The 15252-nt window shown below is 39.3% G+C and overlaps 1 protein-coding gene across 1 annotated transcript; it reads left to right on the top strand.

Moving 5' to 3' along the window:
* The first annotated feature begins 1106 nt into the window (after positions 1 to 1106).
* Positions 1107 to 13304, top strand: cog3 (component of oligomeric golgi complex 3). The gene is made up of 23 exons (XM_071475148.1): positions 1107 to 1334; positions 1615 to 1761; positions 1864 to 1925; positions 2789 to 2954; positions 3461 to 3535; positions 3958 to 4050; positions 4373 to 4498; positions 4587 to 4667; positions 4774 to 4817; positions 4920 to 5046; positions 5741 to 5832; positions 6144 to 6283; positions 7201 to 7361; positions 8461 to 8569; positions 8667 to 8785; positions 8921 to 9010; positions 9661 to 9781; positions 10071 to 10159; positions 10281 to 10415; positions 10896 to 10971; positions 11098 to 11225; positions 11905 to 12003; positions 12170 to 13304. Exons 1-23 carry the CDS (start codon positions 1167 to 1169, stop codon positions 12197 to 12199), a joined length of 2478 nt encoding a protein of 825 aa, XP_071331249.1. The 5' UTR covers positions 1107 to 1166; the 3' UTR covers positions 12200 to 13304.
* Positions 13305 to 15252: the final 1948 nt, after the last annotated feature.

Raw genomic sequence — 15252 nt, 5'->3', positions numbered from 1 at the left:
AATCCTAATGAAGATAATAGGTGCATCCGTCAATATATAATTAATTTGATAAAAATACCTGAAGACAAAATTCCATTTCTTTACTGTATCATTTTATTGCGTACAGGGCATGCTGTAGAAAATATATGTTTTTATTAAAGACAATGGGTCATTGGTTGTGAGGTATTTCCAGTAATTTCATAACTGATGGTATACTGACCCACAAAGGAAAAAAAAACAAAAAAAAAACTGAAAATATATTTGTCCAGTTCTTGCCTCTCCATTGTGAGAGAACACATCCAAACAAAGGCATTATTTGTTGTTCTTCACTGCTCCATGACTAAACAAAGACAGACAGAGTCGAGTTGGCACAGATTAAAGTGAAGGCGTCTGTACGTATGTGTAGGGAAAAGAAAAATGTTTCAATGAGCCTGATCAAATGCTTTACACTGAGCGAGCATTTGGAGAAAAGAAACCAATTTGCCAACATAATGAAAAAGAACTCAATTTGGAGTATTATAAATGCACCCCAGGGCTCCACCTGCTGGATTTGTATATTATGTGACAGATTAATTTGCTGCTGGGAGCCACAGTCAGTCCCACCCAGAAATCCCATCTATCACGGTAGACTGTTTGTCTAGTGGTGTTAGCGTTATAATGATACCATTATGGGCTTCAGCTGTCACCCAGGTGAAATCTGAGGTGAATTTACAGCAATTCAAGGTAAATTCAGAAAAATATTACTATGAAGTGACTGATCTGACTCGATTTGATTGTTTTAACAACATACACGTCACTTACACTTGTTCAAATACTCACACTTTCTTATCACACTTCTTATTTATGTATGTATTTATATTTATATATGTTTTTAATATTTATTTATTTATTACCCTTGATAGTACGCACTTTTACTCAAGTAGGATTTTGAACGCATCATTTTTTACTTGTAATGTATTTTTACATCACTAACTGCTTCTTTTTGCTTAAGGAAATTATACTTGAATGCATCTTCCACGACTGTATATAATATCTCTCTCTGTTTTAAAATTGAACTGTTAAGTTAAGCTGTAGAGGTGTGGTGTGAAACCGTATCAGGATCCGCCGCTTCACTAAGCCCCGCCCACACTCCCGGGACAGGAAGTACCTGCGCGTTGCTGCTGACGTTGCCGCTGTCCAAAGCAACGATGGCGTCCACAGATCAGTCCCTATTGGACTTAACAGATAAAGAAACCCGGGAGAAACTGTCGTTATGGGATCGACGCACCGATGCCATGGCTCCCCTCACGGAGAAACAAATGGACTCCGTCCTGGAGATCCGAGCCGCAGCCGAAACTCTCTCTGTCCCCTCAGAGGTGAGATGTGACTCCGGAGCCAGCTAGCTAGCTAGCAGGGTTGCTAATTTACTTTCCAAACGCAAGAGAGGTGAACTAAACTCCGACACGGACTCCGTGCGAACTTAATTCACTTCACTGCCATGTTAGCAGGATATTAAAGCTAATGTATTGCGGAATAATAACTTGTAGGCTAACCAGCGGGCTTGCACTTGCGCTCCGCCACGTCAAGCTATCTAGCTAGCTGGATGTGCAGGCTTGTTGAGTGTTCAGAAACAAGGAGCTCTGTTTTGTTTTGCAGCTTCCCATCGAGGACTTGTGCAGCCTTTCGTCCCGGTCCTTGCAGTCCCCGTTCACAGCGACTGTGCCCGCCTCAACAGAGGACATCCTGCTCAAGGGTTTTCAGATGCTTGATATGGAGAATGATAGGATAGAAACTGCACAGCAGGTGACATGTCTTTGTCAGTAATAAATAGTGCTGTAGTGCAGTCAGACTTGCTGTGCCATATCAAGATGCATGGTTCTAATATAATGCTGATTTGTGTTGCAGTTTTTTGCCTGGTTTGCCAAGTTGCAAGTAAACATGGACCAGGATGAGAGCTCAAGATGCAGGTGCTTACATTTTAAAGTGTTTCATTATAGATGATGCTGTCATACTGGTTGTAATAAAGTAATACTTCCTGAACTTCAAGTTAGGCAAGGCAAAGCCAACTCACCCACAGAGAGTAAAAACCCCCATCCACTCCACACATCATACATAAACTAGCCTGGGTTCACACCTCTGAATCGCTGGCCATATCTTGCCAGACATAAAATTACAGACACAAATATCCACTGACAAACACATAAAGTACCTAAACATTTGCTTGAGACAATATGCAAGTTTTTAGTGTGTGTGTGTGTGTCAAAACAGTTAGGACTGATCTCATCCCATCTTGCAAGGTGTTTCACAGTAGAGTGCATACCTCCACCAAGGCAAAACAATCCTACACGTCTGCCACAGCCAGATATGGATCATAAATATAAATGTATCTATTTTTTACATCAAGACCCATATATTAAATTAATTAAAAATTTGTTAAAAATTTGGAAATGTTAAGGAAAATTAAAAAAATGGATGTTAACGAATCTACACCAAAATATTCCCCCCGGCTCATGCCCCATCCCTCCACCAAATTTGGTGCAAATCAGTTCAGTACCTTTTGTGTAATCCTGCTGACAAATAAACAAACAAACACATACTGGTGAAAACATAACCTGCTTGGCTGAGGTAAAAATGACATCACAGCAGGTGTTTTGCCATTGACAGAATAGCCATTAATAGAAATTAGCAATGACATCCCTGTTGAAAGTTTCAGCCCATAGGGAACAGTGCATCAAGTTCTCTGCTCAGTGTGAAACTGTAATGAAACTGCTATGCAATGAAGTAGGTAGCTTCACAAACCAATCAGATGATATGTCTGCTATCCCTTCAGGAAAACCAGAGATGATCTAAACTGTTACCAAGAACAATGTGATGCTATTCTGAAAGATGTCAGTACCGCTCTGGAGCACTTGGACTCTCTTCAGAAACAGTACCTATTTGTTTCCAATAAGACTGGTACGCTGCATGAGGCCTGTGAACAACTTCTAAAAGAGCAGGTAAGAGGAGTGCTGTCCTTTCTGTCTTTTAACCCAGCTTCACTGATACAATAAGCATGTTGCTGAGATGAGTGTTTAGTATTTGTAAACATGAACGTACCTCCCAAACCCAGAAATGTAGAATTGGCTGTAATGTCTGTGGGGTTTAAACTCTGGAGCTTTTCTGAGCTGGGAAGTTGTGTAGTAAAGTGTAGTAAAACCCAAAGGAGTCATTGGACATGACTGGAAATGCCGTGCACTATCTAGTTCAGAACATTATGACACAGATAAAAGCCTGTCTGAAAATAAAATTGCTACCAAGCATTCTGCAATCTGCTGTTCCTTGTTTCTGTGGCATATTTAATATCTTATTGATGCTGCTTTTTTCTTGGATTTTTCCTGCGCTTGCAGGTAGCTGCTCATGTTCAGAAATGTATGTAGACTTCCGAGGAAGCTGAACTGAACTGAAATTAAACTGCCATGCCGTATTACATCAACTGTGGTTTGGTGTTCTCTCTCTCTTGCAGTCAGAGCTTGTTGACCTGGCAGAGAGCATACAGCAGAAACTGTCATATTTTAATGAGTTAGAAAACATCAACACGGTAGGCTGGATTTCTTTTTGTCAATTTTTGTTTACTAAATGTATGCACTGTAAATGATGTGTCAGTTAATTGCTTAATTATGTATAAGCCTAATTAGCATTGTCAAACATCGGCTATGTTGCAGATGAAAAAGATTATTCTAAAGGACTTTGATGTCAGCTACATTTCGAATGTAATTCTTTCTAAAGAGTTTTATATACTTGTTCTTACTGAATGGGATATGCAACTTTATCTCACCTCAACTAGAAACCTTTGAAATACAGAAACAAAATGTGTAATACAACAACACATCTCTGGCAGTTGTGACTTTGCCAAATGAAAAAAAAAAAAAAATGTTTTGATCAGAAAGTCCAAGAGCTGGAAGATTATAATTGTTTTGCTTTGGAGTTACTTCAAACCTAATTTTTCCTTTGTCTTTTTAGAAACTGAACTCACCAACCTTGTCTGTAAATAGTGAAGGGTTTATACCAATGCTGTCGAAACTGGATGACTGCATTGAATATGTTTCTTCACATGTAAGTAGCTTTCACCTCACACAATTTCAGTTCTGTCTGTGCAGATCTTATTTATTAGTGTTGATAATAATTAGACACCACATCATGTTTTTAAGCAGTAAATGTATTTGTATACCTTCTGTGTAATAATTGTGTATTTATACCCACTGTACTACAAAGAGTTTTAGGTTTTTTTTTTGTTTGTTTTTTTCTCAAAGTAAAATCATGACCAAGACCATGACAAATTACTGTTTACTTGTTATAACTGCAGAAATGTGCTATCCTCGTAATGTAATCTATGCATTGGATTATACTAATGCTTGTTTATTTCTACTGATTGCAGCCAAATTTCAAGGACTATCCGGTTTATTTGGCCAAGTTTAAACAATGTCTTTCTAAAGCTATGCACTTCATGAAGATCCACATTGTAAACACTATGCAGAATCTTACAAGCCAGTTAACAAAAAGGGTAAGAAAAAGTCACGTTTTCAGTTCTTCTCTTGTAAGTTCCCAGTTCAATGTAAGTACTTGGATTTTTTTTTTGCACCCCCTCCCAGGATCCAATGGGCTTGACCAATGCAGACAATGCCTTTACACTTTACTACGTAAAGTTCAGAGCAGCTGCACCTAAAGTTAGAGTGAGTATGTTTTTTACGGCCAACTGAATTTATGCAGCACATCATTAAGCATAGATCTTTTTCTGTAATAAAACTAAATTTTCATTGACATTTTTTTTCCTTCCAGTCACTGATTGAACAGATAGAACAACGAGCAGAGAAGATACCTGAGTGAGTATTGGCATTTCTCCAGAGTACAGCATTCCTGCTATTTTTTTTTCCTGCAGTTCTTGTGCTAAATTAACTCATCCCTCCTTGTATTGATGTGGGCAGATACCAGCAGCTCCTAGATGAAATCCACCAGTGCTACCTTGAGCAGAGAGAGCAGCTCCTCAGTCCCAGCATCACATCCACCATTACTGACCTCACCAACCAAAACAGCAAAGACCACTGTGCTCTGGTAAGGCATGACTAGTTCAAAGCAGGAACTGCCCTTTAGATATTGCAAAATGACATTTCAGTTCGCAAAGACTGCCCAGTATGGACCCTCTGGGAAATTTACTGGAGTGTTTGGTGCAGGCACAAAGCTGTGCACATGATGAATGAGCATAACCTGAGACTGTACACAGCAGGCATCCAGAGCTTACTGCTGCTTTGTTCACAAGTGAATTGCTGTGTTGAGGCTTGGTGTCGTTAGTACAGCCTTAGTCATACCTCATCTATAAAGCTGTAAGTTATTGTGCTGTATTACTCCTGTGTCAGAAAATGTAACCGACCTAATTAATGGTAAAATAGTTACTACGATGTAATACTGAAGACAAACCAGATCCGATTTTGGCACCTGGACAGACTGTGTCTTTTGATGCTGTTGTGGCATTTAAAACACCTCACTAATTGGCTTGATGGGGATGCTATAATTAAAGGTCAGAATTTCATGCACCGAAACGTCAAAACAGCCCCACTACCTGTCCGACATTTTTATTTTTTTTAAAATTTTTTTTATGAAACTTGAAAGGTTATGCATCTTGTTGATGATTGCTGTAATAGGTGCTGGCATCATTTATGTGAGAGGATGTGTTTGCTTTTTTAAAATAGAGGCAAAGCAAAGTGTTTGTAGACCCTGCGGTGGGTGATCATCATGTGTATTTGTACAGGTTCGTGGTGGCTGTGCCTTTATGGTTCACGTTTGCCAGGATGAACACCAGCTGTACAATGAGTTCTTCTCCAAACCTACATCCAAACTAGAGTGAGTAGCACCTGCCTCATTGGTAACATGAGCGCTGAGCACACACAGAGAGCTATTGTCTTGTATGTATTTGCTTAAGGTGTGATGCTTTAACACACTTGATACCCATTTCAACTCGATATCTTTAGTGTTTGAAATACACATTTACACAGTATGGATAGAGAATTATGCTTTATTATTGAAGAGCAAAAATTATTTAGCTTTTTTTTTTGTCCTTTATTCCTTAACTTGAAGGAAACTGAACGGAAAGTGTAGTTTTAGCCTTTTCTCGGCTGTACAAAGCAATGAATATCTTTTTAATCTCTCAACAGTGAGCTGCTAGAGAAGTTATGTGTGTCTCTTTATGATGTCCTTCGGCCTTTAATCATCCACATCATCCACCTGGAAACTCTCTCTGAGCTCTGCAGCATTCTCAAGAATGAGATGCTGGAAGACCACGTTCATAACAATGGTAGGTTGCAGCTTTTGTTCTCCTGAAAGCTTCTCATATGTCACATGGGGTGTTCAGAGTTGAGTCACCAGGATGCAGCTGTGCTGGAGTTGTTGGGACTTGCTACAGTACCAAGTATAAGTTTAGATAACCTTTCGTGTCTTTGTGCTTCTGTTGTGCAGCAAAATTGTCTTTCAAGTGAAATTATTGTGAGATTTTTGCCTGAAATTGATTTTTTTACAGCAGTAAAGGATGAACAAAGACAAATATTTTCCAAATTTAATGAGCTACAAATAAATGAAAAATACGATACACAAAAGGATATCCCTTGTGTCCTCAGTGCCTAATTTTGCCCAGTGAGAAATGCTGAATTTAATGAAATTGTAGCTGCAGGCTGTCAGCAAAAACAATCAATTTTCGTTGAAAATTGTGCTTTACCTGCCAACAAAAAAACAGAAAACATTACTTTTCTATTTCTGAGACAATGTGGACTTGTTCACTCATAAATTACTTTGGTTCTAGATCTAGTTTTAAAGGAAAAGCACATTGTCATGGTCCTTAATTTTATCGAAAATTACAAACAGGGTGTGTTGAAGTTTACAGTCCACTTTAGTGGGTTTGGATCCGAGAAGACAAACTCCAGTGAAAGTATACACAAAGAAAGCAAGGGAACATGATAGTTGTTCTTTGAGCCTTGAGGACTAGGATTTTTTTTGTGGTACAATACCTTTGTATTTAGTTCTGGTTCACCCATACTGACTTTCCATCATAATCCCACCATATCCAACATCACTATACATCACACAGATACAAGTTTATACTTTAGACCCTACAGCGCTTGTACTTTTTCAATCTGTTCACAACAAAGAGTTGGCGTAGAGAGCAAAGCTTGAACTGAAAGTTGAACTGTAAATTGACCTCTGTGTGCCTTTATACAGCTGCTCAGCTGGGGGCCTTTGATGCAGTTGTGAAGCAGATGCTGGAGGATGTCCAGGAGAGGCTGGTGTACAGGACTCACATTTACATCCAGACTGATATCACAGGCTACAACCCAGCTCCAGGGGATCTGGCCTATCCTGAGAAATTGGCGATGATGGAGGTAGGTCTCGTATGCTCAAAGCGATATCGGCTCTCCTTCTTGATATCTTCAGAAACTAAACACCCAGCAGTTGTTGTCCCTTCAGCATCTACTCAAGTAGCTTTACAAAACATGGATGTAATCAGATATTTTCATTATTTGTCAATGCACTGATTATTTTTATTTATTTATTAAATAATTGTTTAGTTTATTACATGTTGAGAATTATTTGGTTGGTTAAAGAACAACAAATCCTCAGTGTAGAGGCCAGAAACGGTGATTGATTGGCTCGTCTGCTGGACAAATGACTTCATAGGTTTTCAAAAATTTGTTGATTAATTATTTTTCTATTGAGTGTTGATTTCTGTCACATCCTATCATTGTTAGTTCCCTTAGCCGATTGATGTTGCAAAGGAGAAGTAAACATGAAACACTTTGTGTTATCTGACATTTGAGGGAAATATTTGTACTCCTGCAGACTTAGAGTCAATGTCAGTCTGCAGATCCTTGAAGAGTCTTAATGTATTGATTTAAATATGCCTTTGAGTTTTGAGTTATGTTTAAAAGCTCTGAAATGTGTTGAATGTAAACTATTTTCTCAGGATCAAATGGACCTGAGAGTGCAGGCGTCTGCTCTGATATTTCTTTAGATGTCTGTTTATCTTTTTCCCTGTCATCAAACTTTTTTAGCAAGTTTAATTAAAATTTATGTTTGGCTTATATGTTGAACCAGTGACTTTCCAACAGCGTAACTTTCTATCTACAGCTGCTTGAAATGTTTCTGTTTGAAATTGATTTATGTAAATTTAAGGCATTGGAAGGTCTTCTGGCTTGTGAATGTCTGCCGAAGTTAAATATACCTTTGAGTCTTAACCCATGTTTAACAGCTCTTACATGTGCTACATCTACACTGTTTTCTTATTAGGAAACCTTCCTGGTTCTTTTGATATTTCTTTAGATTTTGATCTCCCTACCTGTCAGTCTACAGACTCATTTCTGGAGTTGAATTTAATTTTCTGTTAATTCACAAATTAGTTAATTTACCTGAAGGTCTCTGATGAGAGCAAAATGGAAAAGCATCTAACACTTTCTGTCTGCTTTGCTTTCTTGTCATCAATAGAGAATTGCTCAGAGCTTGAAGGAAGAGCAGATGAAGCAGATGTCACAAGAGTCAATGTTTTCTGATGTACAGCTTGAGGATCCTGATGGTAGAAGAAACAGTAACGCTGGTCTGTGTTCCCAGATTGTGACACTTGCTTTTTTTGTGACTTTTGGTGTTTTTGTCATTTGCCTTATGGCTCTTCCTCCTTTGTACAATGAATACAGGGAGTGTAGAAGCATCACGCCTACAGACATCTATCTCTCCCGCTGATCTGCACGGCATGTGGTACCCCACTGTCAGACGAACGCTGGTTTGTCTGTCCAAGCTCTATAGATGTATAGATGTAAGTCTTCCATTTTTATCGGTCACTAATTTGGTCTTCTATCCTAAAACATAGCAAGATGTGTAGTACATAAATTCTTTCCTCTTTTGCTTTTCTTATTCATGAGTTTCTTACTGTGACTTGGTCTTTTTCCAGAGAGCAGTCTTCCAGGGTTTATCTCAAGAGGCCTTATCTGCCTGCATCCAGTCCCTTCTTAAAGCTTCTGATATCATCCTTAAAAACAAGGTTGGCACAAATGATTAAGAGGAGAGTGTGGTTTTTTTTTGTTTTTATTTTGTATTTTGACTGAACTTCTCAGATTTTATTATGATCAAAATAGCTGGATAAGTACGACTCTTTTTGCATAGTAAATAAGATCAATTCCCTCTTAGATAAAATGTGTACTGTTTTATTCAAATTCCTTCAGGCTTCAGGATCCTTAACTAAACCAGCTGGGATGTCATTTAAAGTTTATTTTAATAGGTGCTTTATTATGCCCTACAGAGTGTTCAGCAGACCATCCTTTATTTATGGGCTTCTCTCGCCTTCAAATTTGCTGTCAATATCTGTGCTAACTGGCGCATTTCAACCTAACACTTCAAATTAAAGCAGCAGCATCAATCTCAGAGGATACGTTCCCACCCCATGTTGATGATGTCTTTTTCCAATGTTTTAGTCGCTAGCTGAGCAATAAATGGTTTCAGCTGCCTTATTTTAGTCACAGTAATATGTCCCTTTCCAGCTATGGATAATCAGCAGTTATTAATTAGACATATTCTCTTATCATCTCTGAGCCTGAGCTTTTTATGTTCTCTCTAGCTCGGATAGTCAGCAGATGCCCTTTTGTTTTGGCAGCCTGCAGTGTGGATTTAACAGTGTGCTATCACTTTCTGTAGACACAAATAGATGGGCAACTTTTCCTGATCAAGCACCTGCTGATAATGCGTGAACAGATTGCCCCATTTCACACCGACTTCGCCATCAAGGAAATCTCACTGGACCTGAAGAAAACGCGAGGTAAGATAATTAGAGGTGGAAGGAACATTGGTGTTCAGCTCCACAAAGCCAGTCATTACATTCTCATGCTCATTAAGCAACTTGTGCCTATAACATGCACCAGTGGCAGCAATTAATGTGGAAATTACAGTGTAATCCAACACCATAATGTACATTAACCGATGGCTCACAGGGCAGATTCACTCCTCCTATCACCCTTGTCTCAGTCAAGGTCATATTAAATTTGTAGCACTAGAGGGCACTCTAATTCTACATCAGCCCAGATTTAATCTCTCTGCTTTGTGTTAAGATGCTGCCTTCAAAATCCTGAACCCTAAGGCTGTTCCCAAATTCTTCCGACTTAACAGTCACAACGCCATACTTGAATTCCTGTTGGAGGTAGTGTTTTTTTTTTCTTTTTTATATTAAACAGACCATACACTTTATATACTTTGATAGCGCCCTGCCTAAGGGAAACACCACTTGATAGTGCCAAACACCTTTTCTCTCTGGCCCCCAGGGAACTCCAGAGATAAAGGAGCACTACATTGACTCTAAGAAGGATGTGGACCGGCACCTGAAGTTCAGCTGTGAGCAGTTCATCCAGCAGCAAACTCAGATCTTTGTGGGGAACCTTGAGGAGTTTCTCACCAAGGTAACTGGTAAAGTGAAGGCAGACTTAGCCTCAGGCAGTGATGGCTCATTTTGACTTTCGTTTTTTCAGCTTTTACCTTTAAAAACCTTAAACCTAAAATGTAATTTGCTTATTTACTGATTAATGAAAGTCTCAGTATTTTACTGAAGGGAAAATGGCTGTTTTCCATCCAGGGTATCTATCTCTGTTGTGTCTATATATATGCATGAGTGCTGATAGTTTATATTTTGTATTGGGTTCTTTGTGTGTAATAATTCTGCTGACAGAATTTGCTGCCTGTCTTTATTTCTACCCACCACGCTCAAGTTTTCTATTACTGTTTATGTCAGTACTACTCTTAGTGTAATGCAAGACTGAATTGAACAGGCTCAGGTGGCAACATGTGCAGCCACGTGTGCTTGTTTGTGTTGAATACAATAACTAGCACAAATGAAGTCTTTTCAAATTATAACGTTTTGATGCATCTGCTTCTGCTCTCAGGTTGCAGCTCTTAAAACCATGGCTATTCAAGGTGGTCCCACATACAGCCTGTCTCAGCAACCTTGGGCACAGCCAGGTAAGATTTGTCTCAGGAAACGCAATAAGCATCATAGTGTAATTCATCAAAACTTGTATAGCGCATGCTAGAGGCCTTTTTTTTTTTTTTTTTTTAACTCATGACTGGTTTTTTTTCTCTTTTCAGCAAAGATCAACGATATAGTGATGGCTACCTACCGTGTGATGAAGAGCAAGCTGCCAAGCACTTTACAGAGCATGTCCTTGTACTTAGCCAATAGAGACACAGAGTTCATCCTTTTCAAGCCTGTCCGGGTGGGTGGCAGAAACACTAGGGTGTAGCATGTACTGCATGAGTCAGTTTCTGTGCAAGTCATTGTTAAAGCTCAAAGAATCCTTTCATACAGTATTTACAAAGCAGGTATGTGATGTGTTAGCACTCAAAGAGCCAGTCAATAATTTTTTGAAATAATATGAATTAGATGTTATTCACATGCATTACTATCAGTGAAGAGCTTAACTCGTAAATAGAAAAGCATTTTATTTCTCTCTCCTCATAGACATTGAAATGATAGGTTCATTATACTGAGGCGTTTGCTGATGTTACCATGTAAACAAACATCTTGCAGCATCAGAAATCATTCATGACATAGTTTTATCATTAGTGAGTGTTAAGTCACTGTAGTGAAGGGACAGTTTTGGAGAATTATAGATAACAGTTCTGTGTGGATTCCCCTGTTGGGGTAAAGCTCTTGTTTAAATTGACTCAGAGATTGTGCCTTTAGCTACAAATTTGCCAGTGTGATTGAACTCTAATAGAGAAATCTTAGCCCTGCATGTGTACTGTTCAGCAAAGTGTCAGGTGAAGATGAATGAGAGAGAAACAAAATTCTGCTGCTGAAATGGAAACAAGAAGGAGAAGGGGATGTAGACCAGATGGAAATTTAGTATTAGTTTCCCACCAGCACTCAGTAATAGGATGCTTTTTCTACAGAATAACATCCAGCAGGTATTCCAAAGACTGCTCGCTTTGCTTCAGGAGGAATACAGCGGAGAAGACCTTCAAATCATTGCATGTCCATCTATGGAGCAGGTACAGTACTGTGGGATTAGCACAGCCCAGAAGCACTTGACATAGTTTCAATAATACTGCTGCAACTTCCAAAACTGCTGAGACCGACTTCAGCGGAGAAACGTTAGATAATGTATGCCAGTGAAGTCTCAGTGAGCACTCATCATTTTCCACCCCTCTCTTTCAGATTAATCTACTGCTGTCTGTGAATAAGTAATGCCCAGGTTCTGTTGTGTGGCGATGCTGGCGAACACCCACTGGATAGCAATGGGATGGTCCAGCTCCAGCCATGACCAGGAGTCATGACCAGGGAACTGCGCTTGAGCGGCAAGCTGGAACAGGAATGCTGAACTGACAGCAAAAAAAAAAAAAGAAAAAAAAAAAAATCCTGCACAAGGCCAAAGATTCTCAGACAGAGGCTCAAGCAACTATGAAGAGGTTCAGGTATTCATCTTGGAAGTCTATAACACACTGGGAAGTGGAGGGTATTATTTTTGGTACTGAGCTGATTATTTTGTTTGACTAAAATTAAAAACGTTTTGTGGTCAGGGTTGTTGTCATGTGGGAGAAATCAATTTTGACAAGGGTGGCTTTGGATCACAGTTGCATCTCTCTTTACACCAAATTGTTTTGAATGAAAAGAATTTGCACACTTTGTTAGGGTGGGTGGGGGCAAATTATCTAAGCGTGTGCAGACAAGGACGCTTTGGGTGAGAAAAAAAGGCACTAAAGGGTTTCTCATTAGCCAGGTAGCTAATGGCCAGTAAGGGGGCTTGCATTCAGATGCCCAGATTCCCTTGTTGGCTTTGGAAGGATAATGAGAAAAATGCTGCAAAATATTTTATTCATCTATTTTAATGGTAACAGTCTTTGTAACACAGTAGATATAACTCTATGATGACCTGAAGTGCTACAGGATGTTCAGGTCCAACAGGTTTTCCCCTCTGATCATAGCAAAAATCCCCACAGCTGTTCTATCTCTGCCAGATGTTTTCTTATACATCCTCCCCTCTTCTTCTTCTGAATGTTTTTGTTATTCTCCTGAAAATATGTAAAAAAGACTATGAAAGCTTATGTTTTATATTTCTTCCTTTTATAACTAGGTTGATTAAAACTAATGTACTTTTACTGTGGCAAAATAATGGACCTTGGCAATTTTGCACTGTATATGAATTAAGGGTATCTTTCCTAGAGGTCCTCACAGAATAACAAAGGTAACAGGACACTGTCATGTCACATTTGCTTTGGTGTGTCCCATGTAAAATGGTCTGTACAGTTAAACTATTTATGAACATTCTGATTAAAAAAAAAAAAGAAAAAGATGAATGATAGTTTTATTTCTAAGAAGCAATTTCTCATTGAATTCAAATTCAGGGAGCATTGGGAGCCATTTCACATAAATGAGAAACTGCCATTCAAGGACATCATCAGCTTTAGGGGGTCTTCTTGGCAGACTGTTGCTGTTTCATTGGCAGCCGCCGTCTTTCCATCTGTGAGATGAGGCTTTGCTGGTGCTTGACCTTCTGTGGACTGACAGTCTTTTGATAGGTGATGAGGGACTGGATGTTCTGGAGCAGGACATTGATCTCTGCACTCTTCTGCTGCAGATACCTCTGAAGCATGTCAGGCCCCGGCAGTGTTAGGCCTTTGCCTTGATTTAGCTGTGACAGCGAGGAAATACAAAGTAAAGAAGACTCAGTAATTTGGCCTAAGACTGGATCTACTCTTCATTTCTTTTGTATTTGTGCCACTGCAGAGCCACATGAACTTACTTTCAGTTTTGCCCCGACATTGAGCTGTAAACTGTGATTTCCAGAGGTGAAAGTGATGCAGATGTGCTCCTGGGATTTGATGCGGATGTTGAGGTTAGGGCTCAGTGTCAGGCAGAGGGGCTGGTAGGGTGGAACATGAACATGATGCTTATTGTCCAGCCAGCTCCACTGTTTCTTCAAATCTCCTGAGTCACTGCAGTAGGTCCCTCCCCACGGAGTCAGATTCACCCTAATAAAGAGAAACAGCTTGTGAACAATAAGCCCCTCAGGGCTTTTTATTGTCTCACCCAGACAGTTTTTCTCTGCTGCCAATTATATCAATAATTAAAATGAACTAAACTTTGAATGCTTCTACAGAGAGCTGGTGATTATAAAATAGATTTTAACTACAAAATAATATGCTAATTCTACATCAATTACATTCACACTACAAAATAAGATATTAGGAATGATTAAACAACCAATCATACCAAATACAGCCGTTTTTGTGATAACAGGTGGCCCGTCCTCTGGTCGAGAAAACTGCCTGAATACGAGGCTGCTGTTTGTCTTCCAACACCACCACACAAGACCAGTCAGCTGATTGGGCAGCAGATACAAGAATAGCAAGCCTTCCTGATGGATAGCTTTTAAATACGATTTGAGGTGAACAATCGAACATGAAGTAATTGTGGTATCATGTCAGTAAAATGCTAGTTAGATTCACCTGAAAGGATACCACACCTGCCCAGTTCCATCCGGGAAAATCACATTAAATGTTTGACCACTGTTGTAGTGTTTAACAATCGGCGTCATCCTCTGTTGAAACAAACACATTTGTTAATGGATGTAGGCTTGTATACTCTCAGCTGTAGTCATGGTGGCGCATTCTATAACCTTGACTGAAAAACATTTGCGATTTGAATATGACAAAACCTTCAGTCCAGCATTTTCTCCACCAAAAGGGAATATGTTATCAGAATCCATAATTTCGGTTTCAGGGAAGGAAGCTTCCTTGTTGGCTGTCCAAGCATCATCTGAGAGTGGATTGAGTAGGGTGGCATACAGGTGTCCTGTCGTTGATAAAACAAATGGAAAGATCAGCACATACAGTATAATCTCCATGAGATATCAGCTGATGGTAGATGGTGTGTGTAACCTTCTTGAGTGATCTGATGATCTGAGCTCTCTTCTGATTCCAAACCTTTCAACCTGTGGTGAGGTTCAATTCAAAAAATACAAATTTTAATTTGAAAATCATTTAACGGTGGGAGCCAGTAATGGACAAGAGCAATGCTGACCTTTGATCCTTTTTCACCGCTGGGCCGCTATCAGTCAGCCTTTCTTTAGTGGAAACCACTGCACCCTTCCAGGCCATTTCAGTGCAGAAAAACTGCCACGAAGAGAGAGAAAAAAAGTCTTGTTAAAATGCAGAAATGAGACAAAATTCCACATTTGGATTTTAAGCAGTTTTTTATTTATTATATATTAATATTTTTTAAATGTTACTCATAGTGTA

Source organism: Trachinotus anak, unplaced genomic scaffold (genome assembly GCF_046630095.1).
Source record: "Trachinotus anak isolate AG129_WGS33_773 ecotype Australia unplaced genomic scaffold, CSIRO_AGI_Tana_v1 ptg000001l, whole genome shotgun sequence".
Taxonomy (NCBI): Eukaryota; Metazoa; Chordata; class Actinopteri; order Carangiformes; family Carangidae; genus Trachinotus; species Trachinotus anak.
The sequence above is the reverse complement of the archived record's forward strand: the minus strand, read 5'-3'. Positions and strand labels throughout refer to the sequence as shown.

Bases quoted from the DNA above. Each gene is read 5' to 3' on its own strand.
- cog3 (XM_071475148.1), top strand. From the start codon at position 1,167: ATGGCGTCCACAGATCAGTCCCTATTGGACTTAACAGATAAAGAAACC. The intron at 8,570-8,666 runs GTCTGTGTTCCC...CAATGAATACAG, and splicing joins TAGAAGAAACAGTAACGCTG to GGAGTGTAGAAGCATCACGC. The intron at 10,160-10,280 runs GTAGTGTTTTTT...TCTGGCCCCCAG, and splicing joins TACTTGAATTCCTGTTGGAG to GGAACTCCAGAGATAAAGGA.